Source organism: Stenella coeruleoalba (genome assembly GCF_951394435.1).
Source record: "Stenella coeruleoalba genome assembly, chromosome: X".
Classification (NCBI taxonomy): domain Eukaryota; kingdom Metazoa; phylum Chordata; class Mammalia; order Artiodactyla; family Delphinidae; genus Stenella; species Stenella coeruleoalba.
This window is the reverse complement of record NC_137152.1, coordinates 32,121,379-32,136,919: the sequence shown is the minus strand read 5'-3', so window position 1 is coordinate 32,136,919 and position 15,541 is coordinate 32,121,379. Positions and strand designations below refer to the sequence as shown.

At 37.6% G+C, this 15,541-nt stretch overlaps 1 protein-coding gene across 3 annotated transcripts in view; it reads left to right on the top strand.

The window, feature by feature from the left end:
- The window catches only part of CASK (calcium/calmodulin dependent serine protein kinase), a 389,387-nt gene that overhangs the window by 265,484 nt on the left and 108,362 nt on the right, over nt 1-15,541 (top strand). For all 3 annotated transcript variants that reach the window (XM_079909891.1, XM_079909890.1, XM_079909889.1), the window contains exon 9: nt 5,491-5,574. In XM_079909891.1, the coding sequence (XP_079766017.1) occupies nt 5,491-5,574 (84 nt within the window). The remainder of the gene's footprint in view (nt 1-5,490; nt 5,575-15,541) is intronic.

The following is a 15,541-nucleotide window of genomic DNA, read 5'->3' as shown; positions in this document are numbered from 1 at the left end:
TTTGAAGGGTTGCAGTAGTAGTAGCCTGAAAATTTGATTTGAGGAAGAATATATCTAGAATGCCAAACTAAGTACTTTAGATATTAGGGTATAGAGAGTTAAAAGCTACTGCAAGCTTTTGAGCAATGATACAGGGCAAGCAGTATGCTCATATAATTCCTGTGGACACTGTGCACAGGTGGGTTGCCTGTCGGGATGCAAGCAGTAGAAGCAAAGAGATCCTATAGAAGCTGGGCTGTCCAGTTAGGAAGCGACAGGGGCCTGGAGCAGGGAGTAAAAGTGGGAGTGGGAAAGAAATACCCAGACCAAGAGCGATTAAGGAAGGCAAATTGATGAGGCTCAGTTGAGTGATTCAAGATATTCAGAATTAGGAAGCCTGTAGAAGGGGTTAAACATGTAGAGTGGAAGTGATGTATTTTAAACGTTCAAAATTTAAATTTAATTTAGTTGAGATTTTCTTGGTTCTTAGTATGAAGAGTACTTCTGGATACTCTGCTGCACATTTTTAGTATTATTATGTTATGAGACTATGATTCTTATTTAAATCTTCTATTTTGGTAGGCAGTTAACCCAATTAGGTTCAGAACACATGTCCTAGTCCACTTCTATGGGCTGTGATTCAAATGCCAATTTCATTTTCAATGCCTTTGTAATACTCATCTAGTCTGTCCCACTTGTATGCTACCCAGAGGCTCATTTGGAACCTGGGAGGTACTTCATAAACCATAGTTTAGTCTCAAAGTTCTTGCTCTGTTGGTTGTCATTGGTTTTACACATGGGTATACTAGGGATGTGCCAAAGCCCCTCCTTCCCCAGCTGCCTCTTCTTTGTAATCCTGCCCCTGTTCTCTAGGGGTGGGGTGCCACCTCTTTGCTCTTCTTTGCTTCAGGCAGGGCTGGTTTGGTAGAAAGTGTTCTGAGGGGGAGGAACTTGGCTTCTTTCATGGTGATCCCCTGGAATGGAGTGGGTGAAGTCAAAAGGCTTCTGTCCTGCAGAGCCAACCTCTTCTCAGTCCTTTGGCTAAAGAGAGGAGGCTTTTCTTGGGGGTCATTTTGTCTGCGCTCCCCTGGGAGTTTCCAGGTTGTGGGCTGCTCTCACACCCAGGTGAGGATATGTTAGGAGGCCAAAAAAACACCCAGATATATCACCACAGGATCACACCTCTGAGTCCTAGGGTCCCTCCGCTGTCGGACTTCTTTTCTCTAGCTTTCAATCTTCTGTTAGCTGCTTTCACTTTTGAGTCATTAATTTCCTTGTTATCAAGAACTCTTAACTAAAAAAAGTAGACTTTGGAAAAAGAAGAGTTTATTCTGTGGATTGGGGAGTGCTTTAAAAATCAGCTCCAATGCCTGTTTCTGGCTCTAGAATCCAGACATGACATGTATCTTTCAAGCCGCTTTCCCCAGGCCCTCTCTCTCTCTCTCTGTCTCTCTCTCTCTCTGTCTCTGTCTCTCTCTGTCTCTCTCTCTCTCTCTCTCTCTCTCTCTCTCTCTCTCTCACTCACACACACACACTAGGCGTCAGCCAGAGACTTGATCACAGTTGTACTATCTGCAAAGACTACAAAGGGCTTGAGAAAGGGAATGAAACCCCCCTTTTTCTTAAAAAGCAGTGGAAATTTTTTCTGTTACATATGCCTAAAATGTTGAACAATTTCATTTTAAGTGAAATTTAGTTAGATTTTAGCCTCAGTTCAGTAGTAGTAATAAGGAAAGACCCCCTACTAGCTCTGTCCAATAAGAATTTTCTGCCGTGAGGGCAGTGTTTATATCTGCACTGTCCAATGTGATAGACACTAGCCACATGTTGGCTGTTTAGTGCTTGAAATGTGGCTCGTACAACTGAATATTTAATTATATTTAAATATTTATCATATTATTATATTTAAAATATGTAAATATATCTTACCTAGTGGCTACTATACTGGACATAACAGCCTTAGACTCTCTATTCAAAAACATACTGTAACTAGGTTCACCTTTTTTGGAAATGAATAAAGTAAGTTTTAAAAATTAAAAATGTGTTACAGATTTGTTCCTCTGTAATTCTCACTGTTCTATTTTTACCTTTTTTCTTATGTAATAGGAACATGTTTTCAGTTAGAAAATAGCCAAGATTATTTAGTAAACTATTTGTTCTCACACACACACTTTTAAAAGCTCCTAAACTTTTTTATGTCGGAGATTTCCATGTCTTGACTAATAAAAGTGATTATTAAAACTCAGGGAAACCAAACATGTACCTATACAGCATCTCATTTAATCTTCATAACAATCCTATAAGATTAGTTTGCAAAAAGGCACAAGTGATACTGAGAGAATGTAAGGTCATACAGCTAGACCTAAATGACCCAGAATTTGAACAAAAGTCTTTCAACTCCAGGACCGTTGTCTTCCTACTATACCATGCGGCACCTTTTTGTTTGTTTGTTTTCTTCTTGTTGTTTATAAAACCTTCCCTAGGGTTTTTTTTCCCCTGTATTCTATCACGATACAAAATAATTTTTATTCAAAAAATAATGTAAAACCCATTTTGATGTTTGTTCTTCAGTGTACGTTAATTAAATATCACCAGACCTAACACAATTAAAATTTGTAATCTACAAGCAATAACAAATCCATAAAAGATTCCATTGCTTGTTCTAAAATAGTAATTTTATCCTTCTCTCTGCTAGTTAATTATTTGATAAATTCTTATGTCTTCTGTATTGGTGAACCTATTTTGGCTCAGTGCAGGAAAAGGATGTTAAGCCCCTAAAGATAATGAAATTATTTCTAAGATGTTTAGCACATGGAAACTAGCAGAAATAAAACTTGGAGTCATTTTGACATTTGAGTGTTGTATGTGTACTCAAGATTATCATTTTGCTCTCCAGGGAACTCTTGTTACTCTTAGTCATTAATACAGAAAATAAATTTTCAAGTGTTTGTATTCATTCCTTAGGAATTTTCACTGGTAATAAGGTGAAGCGTTGACAGGACTGACTGTAAAATCCTACTTAAATTCAAAAGTAAATTTGTAAGTACATGATACCAAAACATTTGATTTTAGAAGTAGTTCACATACAAAGAGAAATTTTAGTTACAAAATAATAATAATGTGATCTTGGACTTAATTTGAAAATATTATATGGTATCCAGATGGCAAATAAACACATGCAAAGATGGTCAACATCATTAGTCATTAGAGAAATACAAATTAACACCACAACGAAATACCTATACACACATATATCAGAATGGCTAAAATCAAAAAGACTAAACACACCAAGTGTAGGTGCAGATGTTGAACAACTGGAACTTATACAATCCTATGGGAATGTAAAATGGTACAACCACTTTGGGAAACTATTGGCAGTTTCTTAAAAAGTTAAACATACTCTTATAAAATGACCCAGCCATTCTACTCCTAAGTATTTACCTAAGAGAAATGAAACATATATCCATACAGAGACTTGTACATTAATGTTCACAGCATCCTTATACATAATAGGCAAAAATTGGAAACAACCCAGGGTCCATCAACAGGTGACTGAATAAACAAGTTTATGGTACATCTATACAATGGAATACCCCTCAGCAATAAAAAGGAATGAACTATTGGTACATGCAACAACATGGGTGAAGTTAAAATATTTAGGCTGAGTGAATGAAGTTGGACAATAATTAACATGTACTGTATTATTCCATCTATATAAAATTCTAGAAAATGCAAACTAATCTCAGGTAACGGGAGAGTAGATCAGTGATTGCCTGGGGATGGGAAAGGGGACGACAGAGACACAAGGAAGCTTTTGAGAGTGATGGATATGTTCGTTATGATTGTGGTGATGGTTTTATGTTTATATACGTATGTCAAAACTTATCCCATCGTACATGTGCAGTTAATTGTATGCTAATTATACCTCAGTAAAACTTTTTCGGGAAAACAAAACAAATTACATTCAGAGTCTATCTCCCTTTCACCCTTTTTATTGTTTCCATCTGGTTTCATCTACCATCATCTCTCCCCTGGATTACTACAATAACCTCCTAACTGGTCTCCCTGCCTTTTTTTTTTAAACTCTCGCCCCCTTCCAATCTATTCTCAACACAACAACCAGAGTGTTCCTCTAAACTTGTCAGGTCACGTCACTCCAGCTCAAAAACCCCCCAGTTGCTCCATCTCCCACTCAGAATAAAAGCCAAAGGCCCTTTATGCCCTCCACCAGCCTTGCCACTTCTCTAATCTGATCTACTGTTTACTCCACACACGGGTCTCCTTGCTATTTATTGAAAATTTCGGGTACACTCTCTCCTTTGAAAGGCCTTTGCATTAGTTGTTCTATCTGCCTAGACCCACTCTCTCACCTCTTTTGGATATCACTTTCTCAGTTGAGCCTACTTTGACCATCCTATTTTAAATTGCAATGTACCTTTACCCTGCCTTACTTTTTGCTTTATTCCATAGCACTCTTAACATACTCTATAATTTACCTTTTTTTTGTATTTTCTTATCTTCTCCCACTGAAATATGAGCTACATGAGGGCCAGAATCTTTGCTGGGTTTGTTTACTTGTTAATCCCAAGATTATAGAACAATGCCTGGCATATAGTAGGCACTCAAGAAATATTTCTAAAGTAAATACTTGTAGCATAAAATCTTCCAGATACACTGACAAATTAGACTAGAATCAAAGAGGGAGACAAGGAGAATGAAATGCAGATTGAAATATACACGAGAAGTTGGGGCAACTGGAGATGTTATCACAGAGAGGAATAGATTTAGTGGAAGCATGATCCCCCTCTTAACTACTAAAGGGGTATTATATGGAAGAGGTAGTATGTTTGCTCTATGATCCCCAAGGAGAAGAGCTAGTCCATACAAGCCAGATGTGGGACTAGGCTGAGTAAGAATTTTTTCACTTTCTTAAAATTGTAGTGGGCTGCCATAAAGTAATCTGTTGTATGAGGTCAAACAGAATGATCATCCATCAGGGATTGCAGGGGATCCCACACTGGGAAGTGGTTGAATTAGATGGCCTTGAAAAGTTTGTCCTAGTTTGAAGATACTGTGACTTTGCGGCATGTGGGATCTTCCCGGACCCGGGGCACGAACCTGTGTCCCCTGCATCGGCAGGCGGACTCTCAACCACTGCGCCACCAGGGAAGCCCACTGTGACTTTTTTTTAAATCCAGTTATTCCTGACAACTCAGAATGCTGAGTTAGTTGTGGAGTTAATTTTTTAAAGGCTCATTTTACCTGACAAGATTGTATCAAAGGTAACTTCATACCTTCCTAGTAATTATGATTAATTGTTTTAGCCACATAGCCATATATCTGAAAATTACATGGACCATTATTTTAGCCCTTTGTTATTGCTGAAAATGAAATAATATTTTACTATCAGTTTTGACCTTCATATCCAGTTTGGGCTTACTGTTTATTTAGATTAAGCTCCTTCACTCTTTTAAACAGTTATGTGTGTTCATTATCTTTCATCTTTTATAGGAGCGGGATCGTTATGCCTACAAGATTCATCTTCCAGAAACAGTAGAACAACTGAGGAAATTTAATGCAAGGAGGAAACTAAAGGTAAATTAAAGAAATCATCAAAAAGCCAGATAGAGGCAGTTGATGATAATGTTTTTATTCTGTTTCAGTGCCCATAAATATTATCCTGGTATTGGCTGTTGCTTTCTTACAGCTAAATTCTTACTTCCAAAAGTTACCATTATTTCAATAAGATTTTGGTTTTTTAAGTCATTTAAGGTAATATCTAAGTACAAATCCAAACAATAAGTAATAATAAATGGAAGATTAATCACATTTTAGATTTATGTTATCTCTAAAATTCATAGCAGAGATATAATTACTTTAAAAATAGTAATTTGCTATTATTATCCATTATTGTTGAATTTTAATCTAGGCCATGCTTTCTCAAACTTAAATATTTTGTCAGAAAATGTGAGTTTAGTTCAATGGGAATAATACCAAATTAGAATTGGAACTAGGGTTGAACAGCCATCACAAAGCAGTCAAAATCCCTACTACCGTGGTCTACCAGAAAATATTTTCAAATCACTTTTCTCACTTTTTCTTTATTCTTCCTAGAGTACCTTTCTCCCGTTTACCATGCTCCCTATCCTCCACCCCACCAAAAACAAACAAGCAAACAAACAAAACACAGTATTTACTTCATATGGAGGGCCCATTTGACTTTAAAAGGTTTTTGAGGTTTTTGAAAAAGACCCAGAATAAAATAATGGAATCTTTCAGCACTGGGCAAAAATCTTATGGGACAGCATTTCCCTCCTCCCCCCAACAGAGGAAACTATTATATTATGGTCTTAAAATTAACTTATATTTGACTTACTTTAATTACTATTAAAAAACTTAGCTCTGTCCTCTAAGTGGTTGATTAGATGAATCCTCCTTAGCCATGTGACTCCTGCCAACTATAAAACTTCTCTTCATAAGTATTTTCAGATATGTCATAAGTTGCAATAATATTATTAATTCATTGTTATTTGACTTCTGAAATATGTGAATGATTGTATTCAACTCTAGATTTATAAGGACATTTATATGAATTTTCAGGAAACTATGTAGGCTACAGTATTATCATATGGAGCTGAACTGGCCAACATATTAGCCACTAGCCACATGCAGCGTTTTAAATCTAAATTAACTAAAATTAAAAGGTCAGTTCCGGGACTTCCCTGGTGGTGCAGTGGTTGAGAATCTGCCTGCCAACACAGGGGACACGGGTTTGAGCCCTGGTCCGGGAAGATCCCACATGCTGCAGAGCAGCTAAGCCTGTGGCACCACAACTACTGAACCTGCGCTCTAGGGCCCACGAGCCACAACTGCTGAGCCCACGAGCCACAGCTGCTGAGCCCTGCAAGCCACAACTGCTTAGCCTGCAAGCCACAACTGCTTAGCCTGCATGCCACAACTACTGAGGCCCACGTGCCTAGAGCCCATGCTCCACAACGAGAAGCCACCGCAAGCAGAAGCCTGTGCACCGCAACGAAGAGTAGCCCCTGCTCACCGCAACTAGAGAAAGCCCACACACAGCAACAAAGACCCAACATAGCCAAAATAAATTAATTAATTAATTAATTAATTTTTTTAAAAAAGGTCAGTTCCTCAGTCACATTAGCACATTCCAAGTGTTCAGCAACCATATGTGGCTAGTGGCTGCCATATTGGACAGAGCAGCTATAGGACATTTCCATCATTGCAAAAAGTTCTATTGGAGAGTGCAACTGTAGAGTAAGGGAAATTCTAACATGTCACTGTTGGTGATGATTATTCCCAGTTAAGCCTTTTTCCTAGTTGTTTTTGCAGTCAGGGGTGCAAACTGGCTCTTCTCTATTTAAAAATCCTCGGCAAAACAATAATTATTAATGACATGCCATTATTGAGAAGGTGCCCAAAGAAGTTTCCCAAGACTTTTGGTTTTTTGCTTTGCTATACACCTGAACCAGTATGGCCTACAAAAGAAAAAAAAAATCTTATCCAAAGTGAATGGTTAGCCGTTTTTGAAGTTAATTTCTTTCCCAAAGAAGCTATTAATTATACTTCTTTCTCAATTCTTCCCTAAAGTCTTTTGAACTCTATTGTTGCTTTGGCCAGTGTGACATGACCCTGTCTGGGATTGAACCCTTCATTGCCCAAATAAAAGCCATTTACTCTAGGGCTCAGGCTTGCCCCCTCACAAGAAACACATGCTGTATTTCTCCCAGAGCCACTGAATCAGACTTGGGCCTAAAATAGCCAAAGTGGTGACTAAGATTCGTTTGGACAGGAGCAAGCTGTCACAGCAGAGAGGGGTCATGTGAATTTACCACATCCCTTTGCAAGCCTCTTTAAAATTTAAGACCCGCCAAACAACCTAGAATTAGGAGCATCAGCAGGGTCATCATTGTTTTTTTTCAGCTTCTGGTAAGGCTGTATTCCTTTGTGTATTCAGCCACCCTGGTTAAAGCTTGTTATACCTACTCTTCTCAAGAAACTAATTCTCATTCTGCCATTTCTGTGAGCTTCTAGAACAGAGATTGCAACTTCCCTGACTTTCAGAGCCCACCACACAATTTATTTTCACAGATGAACAGCTAGGTACCCATCCTTCTACCTAGACACTGTTTTTAATTCCATCAAATGGTGGGAAACACCCTAATTATTATGATTCCCTTTGAAGTTCACACAGAGCAGTAGAAAATTGATTTTATTACTAAGTCAGAGGTAGGAAATTTTTATTGTCAGTGGCAAGAAGAAAGTGAATGAGTATAGTGTTATGGGAAAGAATGACCTCTAGAGCTACATCGCCTTAGATGAATTCTGACTCTGGCTGTGTGACCTTGAATGAGTTATTTAAATTTTGTGTGCCTCAATTTCCTTGTCTATAAAATGGGGATAATAATAATAGCTAAGTCATAGGGTTGTAAGGATTTAATGAATTAATATAGCAGTTAGAATAGTACCTAGCAGTCATACATGCTCCATAGATATTATTTTCTATTAACATTTTATTGTTATTGTTTTATTGTTATTTTAATATTTAATACCTTTAATTTGGTCTCTATTTATTAACAACTGTAATTCCTAAATGTACGCTCCATACCATTTTAGCTTTTCCCCAGTAACATCATTTACATTTTTGAGATTTTTAAAGACTTTCAAAAAATTACAGAACACCAAAAATGTCACTGAATAATCTCTATTTATGTGTTTCTTCCAAAGTAATGATGCTTAGACTTTTCTGACCATTTTGATCATCATTTTCCTTCACAGTATCGAGAAAGAAAGGATCTTATACCTGTGATATATTGTAATAGTCACTCCCCTTCTAGTGACTCTAGTATCTTTCCTCTAGTGTCATATCCATCCTGTGATATACATTCTTTAGAGCAGTGGCTCTCAAGTGTGATCCCCAGACCATCAGCATCACCTGGGAACTTATTAAAAATACAGATTCTGAGGCTCTAGTAGTCAGGCCAAAAAAAATTTTAAAAAGGCATCCAGATTGGAAAGAAAGTAAAGTTGTCTTTGTTTACAGATGACATGATCTTGTATATAGAAAATCCTTAGGAATCTGCAGATATCTATTAGAAATAATAAGTTCAGCAAGGTTGCAAGATACAAGATCAGTATATAAAATTGAGTTGTATTTCTATATATGAGCAATGAACAATCTTAAAATGAAATTAAACAGTTCCATTCACAATAGCATCAAAAAGAATGAAACACTTAAGAATAAATTTAACAAAAGAATTTTAAGACTTGTAAACTAATATTGCTGAGAGAAATTAAAGAAGATCCAAATAAATGGAGAGAGATTTAATATTCGTGGATTGGAAGACTCAATATTGTTAAGATGGCAATTCTTCCCAAATTGGTCTGTAGGTTGAACACAATCCCTATCAAAGTTTTAGCAGAAATTGACAAACTGATCCTAAATTTACATGGAAATGCAGAGAACCAAGAATAGTCAAAACAATCTGTTGAAAAAGAACAAAGTTGGAGGACTTATATTTTCCAACACTTACTATAAAGCTATAGTATCTGTGGTACTGGTATGGTATAGGGTTAGACGTGTAGATTGGTGAAGAGAATCAAGAGTTCAGGAATAAACTCTTATATTTATGGTCAGTTGATTTTCAACCAAAACGCCAAAGCAATTCTATGGGGAAGGAATAGTGTTTTCAACAAATGGTGCTGGGACAATTGGATATTGACATGCAGTAAAAGACATAAACGGCCACATATTGGATGGTTCCATTTATTTGCAATATCTCGAATAGGTATTTATGTGTGTAAGTCCATAGAGACATAAAGCGAACTGGTGATTGCCAGGCACTGGGTAGTGACTGCTTAATGGGTATAGGGACTTTTTGGGTTGTGATGAGGATGTTTTGGATCTAGACAGAAGTGGTGGCCGCATAACATTGTGAATGTACTAATTAGCACTGAATTGTACACTTTAAAATGGTTAGTTTTGGGCTTCCCTGGTGGTGCAGTGGTTGAGAGTCCTCCTGCCGATGCAGGGGACGCGGGTTCGTGCCCCGGTCCGGGAAGATCCCACGTGCCGCGCAGCGGCTGGGCCCATGAGCCATGGCCGCTGGGCCTGCGCGTCCGGAGCCTGTACTCCACAACGGGAGAGGCCGCAGCAGTGAGAGGCCCGCGTACCGCAAAACAAAAAAAAACAAAAAAGAAGGTTAGTTTTATGTTATGTGAATTCCACATAACCTACTTTTTTAATATACCATATGACAAAAGAGTCTTCTTAAATACTGGCTTTCACTTTGGCACACTTGAAGGGTATAACACATTCCCATAGTAACAGTAGCTCACCACACCAGTCAGCTCAGCCAGGACACTACCCATCCCTCCCCGCCTCAGCCCCAGGCATGCAGGAGGTTGGAGGGGCATGCGTTTATTGAAAAAGCCCCATGGGTGATTCTGATAAGTTTACCTTATTGAGAGTCATTACTCTAAAGGACAAACTTGTAATTGGTCTACAAAATTCCATCATAATGTACATATCATAATTTAATTAACCAGCTGTTGGACTTGGACATTGCTTCCAGTTTTCCACAACCATAAATACTATTGCATTGACTCTATTTTCACTAATCTTTGTACACCTCTGATTATATCCTTAGGGTAAGTTCTTTGCTACTGGAATTGTTGGCATCAGAGTGTATACATGTATTTAAGATTTTTGATCTCTATGAGTAACTTACCTTCCAAAAGGCTTATACCTGTTTATAAATTTTAATGTATTTTTGGTAGTGAGCTTATTATTTTTGCAGTTGAACCTTTTTCTCATTCTGAAAGTTTTGTGAAACTATTTTATGCCAGAACATAAAACATTATTCATTTTACTCTACTGAAATTTCAAGACTGTTACTCATTATTGGTTATAATACTGTCAGTACTCAGCAATCAGAAATTGTTCCTTTCCATATTCATGCATTCATTTTGGCATTTAACCTATTTAGCAAGCTACAGGACACAACAAATCCCTAATGAGAAAATTATTTGGACAAGTATAAAGCATTGACATCATTTTTCAGACTGTCTTTCGAACTGTAGGTTTTAAAAGTTTATAGAACCCTACATGTGATTTGAATTATCACACATTTCTTTTTATTTTCCTTTCTTTCTTTCATTATTTTATTTTACACGTGTGAATGATGATGGAAAATTTCTTTTCACCATTTTGGTTATCAGACATTTCATATGTTGAATTTTTCCCCTCCTTTTATTTCATACTGAGCTCTAGAATTTTAATACTTCAGTTTGTTTACATCCTCTAGAAATAATACTTCTTATATAAACTACATAGTCCTGAGTACAGGACTAGATATGAGGATTGTATTTTCTCAGACTGAATATTAGGATGCATGGGACAGACTGTGTGATACAGACTGTCTGGAAAATCTGTGCTCTGTGGGTATGTGTCTCTTAAGGAGGCATACCTGTACTCTAACTCTGGGTGCCATTTATATGAAGGAGTTACTGTGCAAGGGGGCGAGGTGTGGAAAGGGGCTGTGGGTGTCTGAGCTTGTCTATCTAGGGAAGAGGCTCAGCAGGAAATCTGTTCTAGAAATCATTCCCTTTGCTTCATGAATTAGAAAGCAAATTTCCCTATAGTGAAGTATGTCAAAGATATTCTGTACAAATAGAAGCAATATTCTGTATTTGGGTAAGTTTATTGCAATCACTTCAGGAAAGGGTGAGTTGAATCTGTGTAATTCGATTTAGAGGATAAAACTATTTATTCCTTGTATATACAGAAAGTGAGGGAGATTTCTGATAACTTCTATAATTTTCCTTTATTGATTTTGCAAATTGCAAAAATATAGCCTGCATTACTTCTCTGACTTACCAGTCGGTCTCTTGGGTTCCTACAGTTTGTAGAACTAGAAAAAATTTGTTTAGGAATTCCATTTTCCAGTACTCTATCCAATACAATAGCCAGTAGGCATATGTGGCTACTTAATTTTTAATTTTAATTAATATTAAATAAAATTCTAAATTTGATTTCTCGGTTGCACTAGCCACATTTCAAGTGCTCAGTACCACATGTGGCCGGTGGCTACAGTATTGGGCAGTACAGGTATAGAACATTGCTGTCATCACGGAAAGTTCTGTTGTACGGCACTGCTATCTGCAAGAGTGAGGCTACACCTAAGCAGCACCTTTTGAGAGGTCAACCAGGAAGCTTTAATTAGCTGCCTTTTGTCAGTCTTCCCCCTTCTATCAATTCATCAAGAGCTACCTTAAAGATTTATCGAGGACCTTTGTGCCCTAATGAAAACCAGCACTTACGCAGAGTCCTCTAATTACAGGAGAGAACAGTAAATTAGCAGAGAGGTTGCAGGCTCCAGCTCCTCAGAGCAGTAAAAATCTGGTATCCAAAAGGCACCTTTGATTCTAAACCTGAAAACGGTTATTCTGGTATGAACAGTTACATAAATAATAATTGACGTGAGTTTGACCTTATATTTTATAAAGCAATTCTATTAGTTGCTGATTCTGAAATATAGAGTTTATTACTCCCAAAGTTAGACAGTGTAGCTTTTGAAAGTTATTATATACATTAAAAGACCATCTTTACGAAATACTTTTACACAGACCGAAAAGGATTCCTAAGATATCTGTTCCATGCAATTGCTCTGAAATATAGCCATATCTACTACACTAACAAGTCTCATTTTTAATCTTCTTCAGAGAAGATAGCACAGCCTCCTTTAATCATATGCCCTGACTTAATTTTGAAACTCTAGCTTTTCGACTTTTGTTTAGATTATGCTTAAGTATCAAATACACATAGGCTATGCTGACTAAACTGAATGATAACTTTGGTTGTGGCTATATGGAGAGAGATGGGAAGTTCTGATTTAATTAATGATCTTACCTCATTATCATCTAGGACCTAATTCTTACATGTAGTCAACCTAAATCCTTTAACATTTCTGCCTCGAAATGATTTTCTAGCCTTTTGGTCAGCCTCAACCACCCCAAATTCTCCACCCTTTTTACGGTTTTGAGTTGTGTTCTGAATCTTAGTAAGATGATCCTCTCTCAAATTCTTAAGTCACACTTGAATTTGTATGTCCCTGTGATGCGTTTTGCCCCCTCAGTATATCACAAAATGATTGTGTGACCTTGCCACTTGGGTGCAAAGCCAGTTTTCTATATCTCATACTTGTGTGTTTTGTATTTAGACTTTTAAAAATATACCTCCCTGCCCTTGGGCCTATCAGATTTCATGGTACTTGTTTCTGAGCTCAGTTAGGGGGCACCAGAAAGGGGGTATTGGCTTTTGACTCTGTCTTCAAGTCACTAATTCATCTGTGTTCAACTCTCCTGTTCCTTACTTAATAACTTTGTTGCTTCCCTAAGTGCATGAACAGTAGCTTAACTTAGCAGAAGTCTGAGCTGACCATTTTCTTTGTTTGTTTTCCACTTCCTTAAATGAGACACAGAATCATCTAGTGGGGAGTGTTCCATTTTGATGTTTGACGTATTAGCTACAATTACGATTGAGCTTAATTACTTGTAGTTCGCTTTTTCTTTGAATTTAAAATCTGCCTTCTCCTTTCTAGGTTAATTTGCTTAGTAGAAAATTGTATCATTGGGCTTCCCTGGTGGCGCAGTGGTTGAGAGTCCGCCTGCCGATGCAGGGGACACGGGTTCGTGCCCCAGTCCGGGAAGATCCCACATGCCGCGGAGCGGCTGGGCCCGTGAGCCATGGCCGGTGAGCCTGCGCGTCCAGAGCCTGTGCTCTGCAACGGGAGAGGCCACAACAGTGAGAGGCCCGCGTACCGCAAAAAAAAAAAAAAAAAAAAAAAAATTGCATCATTAATATTAGTAATAAGATTGTGAATTACTGTTTTTTTTTTAATATATTTTTTTATTTATTTGTTTTTATCTTTGGCTGTGTTGGTTCTTCGGTGCTGCACATGGGCTTTCTCTAGTTGAGGCAAGCAGGGGCTACTCTTCGTTGCGATGCGCAGGCTTCTCATTGTCATGGCTTCTCTTGTTGCAGAGCACGGGCTCTAGAGTGCAGGCTCAGTAGTTGTGGCGCACGGGCTTAGCTGCCCCGTGGCAAGTGGGATCTTTCCAGGCCAGGGGACCAAACCTGTGTCCCCTCCATTGGCAGGCGGATTCTTAACCACTGTGCCACGAGGGAAGCCCGTGAATGGTCTTCTTAACTCAAAATTGTTATGTTTTACTCTCAAAACTTACTGAAGTATAAGTAAGATATACTGAAGTATATCTTCTAAACTAAAGTAGATAGAAAACTTCTTTATGAAGGATTTAATAAACTGGAAAGTTTGAAGAACTACTTGTATAAGATCTGGTTTTATGTTGTTATATCCACAGGCTCTTCAATAGCAACAGTGTAGTAGAGGGGTTGGCAAACTACAATCTGGGGACCAAGCACTCACATAAGAGCTTTACGATTTCACAAATTAATACATCTATATTTCTTTTTATATATATAAAGTTTTATTGGAATACAGTGATGGAAATTCATGTACATATAGTCTATAGCTGCTTTCACGCTAAATGGTGGAGTTGAATAGTTACAACAGAGACTATATGCCCTGCAAGCCTAAAATATTCACTGTCTGGCCTTTTACAGGAAAATATTTTTGACCCCTAGTATAGTAAAAACCCTTGAACTGGGGAGAGTAGTCAGAAGACCTCCATTCTGTCTACTCTCGATTCTGTCTCTAAGTTGGCAGCAACCTTAATAGGTTACTAAGCCTCTCTAGACCTCAGTTTCTTCATCTGCAAAATGAGTCTCCTAGAATGAATCATCTTGAAGGTTGACTCTCCAACTCCAATAAAATTCTATAAATCCATAAACTGTTCTGGAACCATTTTGCTGTTTTACATAATAGCTTTGCATTGAATTTTTGAACCACATGCAGTCACTGAGTTTAGAGAGCTAAATAAACAAAACTGCTAACCATAAGACAGATAAATTAGGAACTTGCTACTATTGTTTCAAAAGAATTTACCTCTCAGGGCTCTTTTAAATAGTGCTTTCCCAGTATAAGTATTTCTAGATCTTTGACTATAGTGGTAACTAGAACAGGCCTTGAAACATAAAACTAACATATTAAGAAACTCAGCTGAACTTCATTTGGAAATAAAAATAAAGCATCTCTAAAATTTTAGTTTCAGTGTATGGGAAACATGTACTTTGTTTGATCTATAAAAATTCCATTTTCACCCAGCTTTTAGGGAACATGTGTAATATGTAAAGTGAAATAAGCTTCTACTACAGAAAGAAGAACTCAACATTCAGTACTATTTTTTTCATCATGGTAGCTGACCATAAAGTTCTGCATAAGAACCTCTCATGCATTAACCCTGGACTATTGGAAATCTAAAAAAGTTGCCTGGAATGGTATCATCAAGATCACTTCTCTACTTTTTGCTCTTCCCTTTCTGTTTATATTTGCTCTTTTTCAGTTTATATTTGTAGAAAGAAACCCTAACATAACCACCCCCCAAAAAAATGAACCTTGTA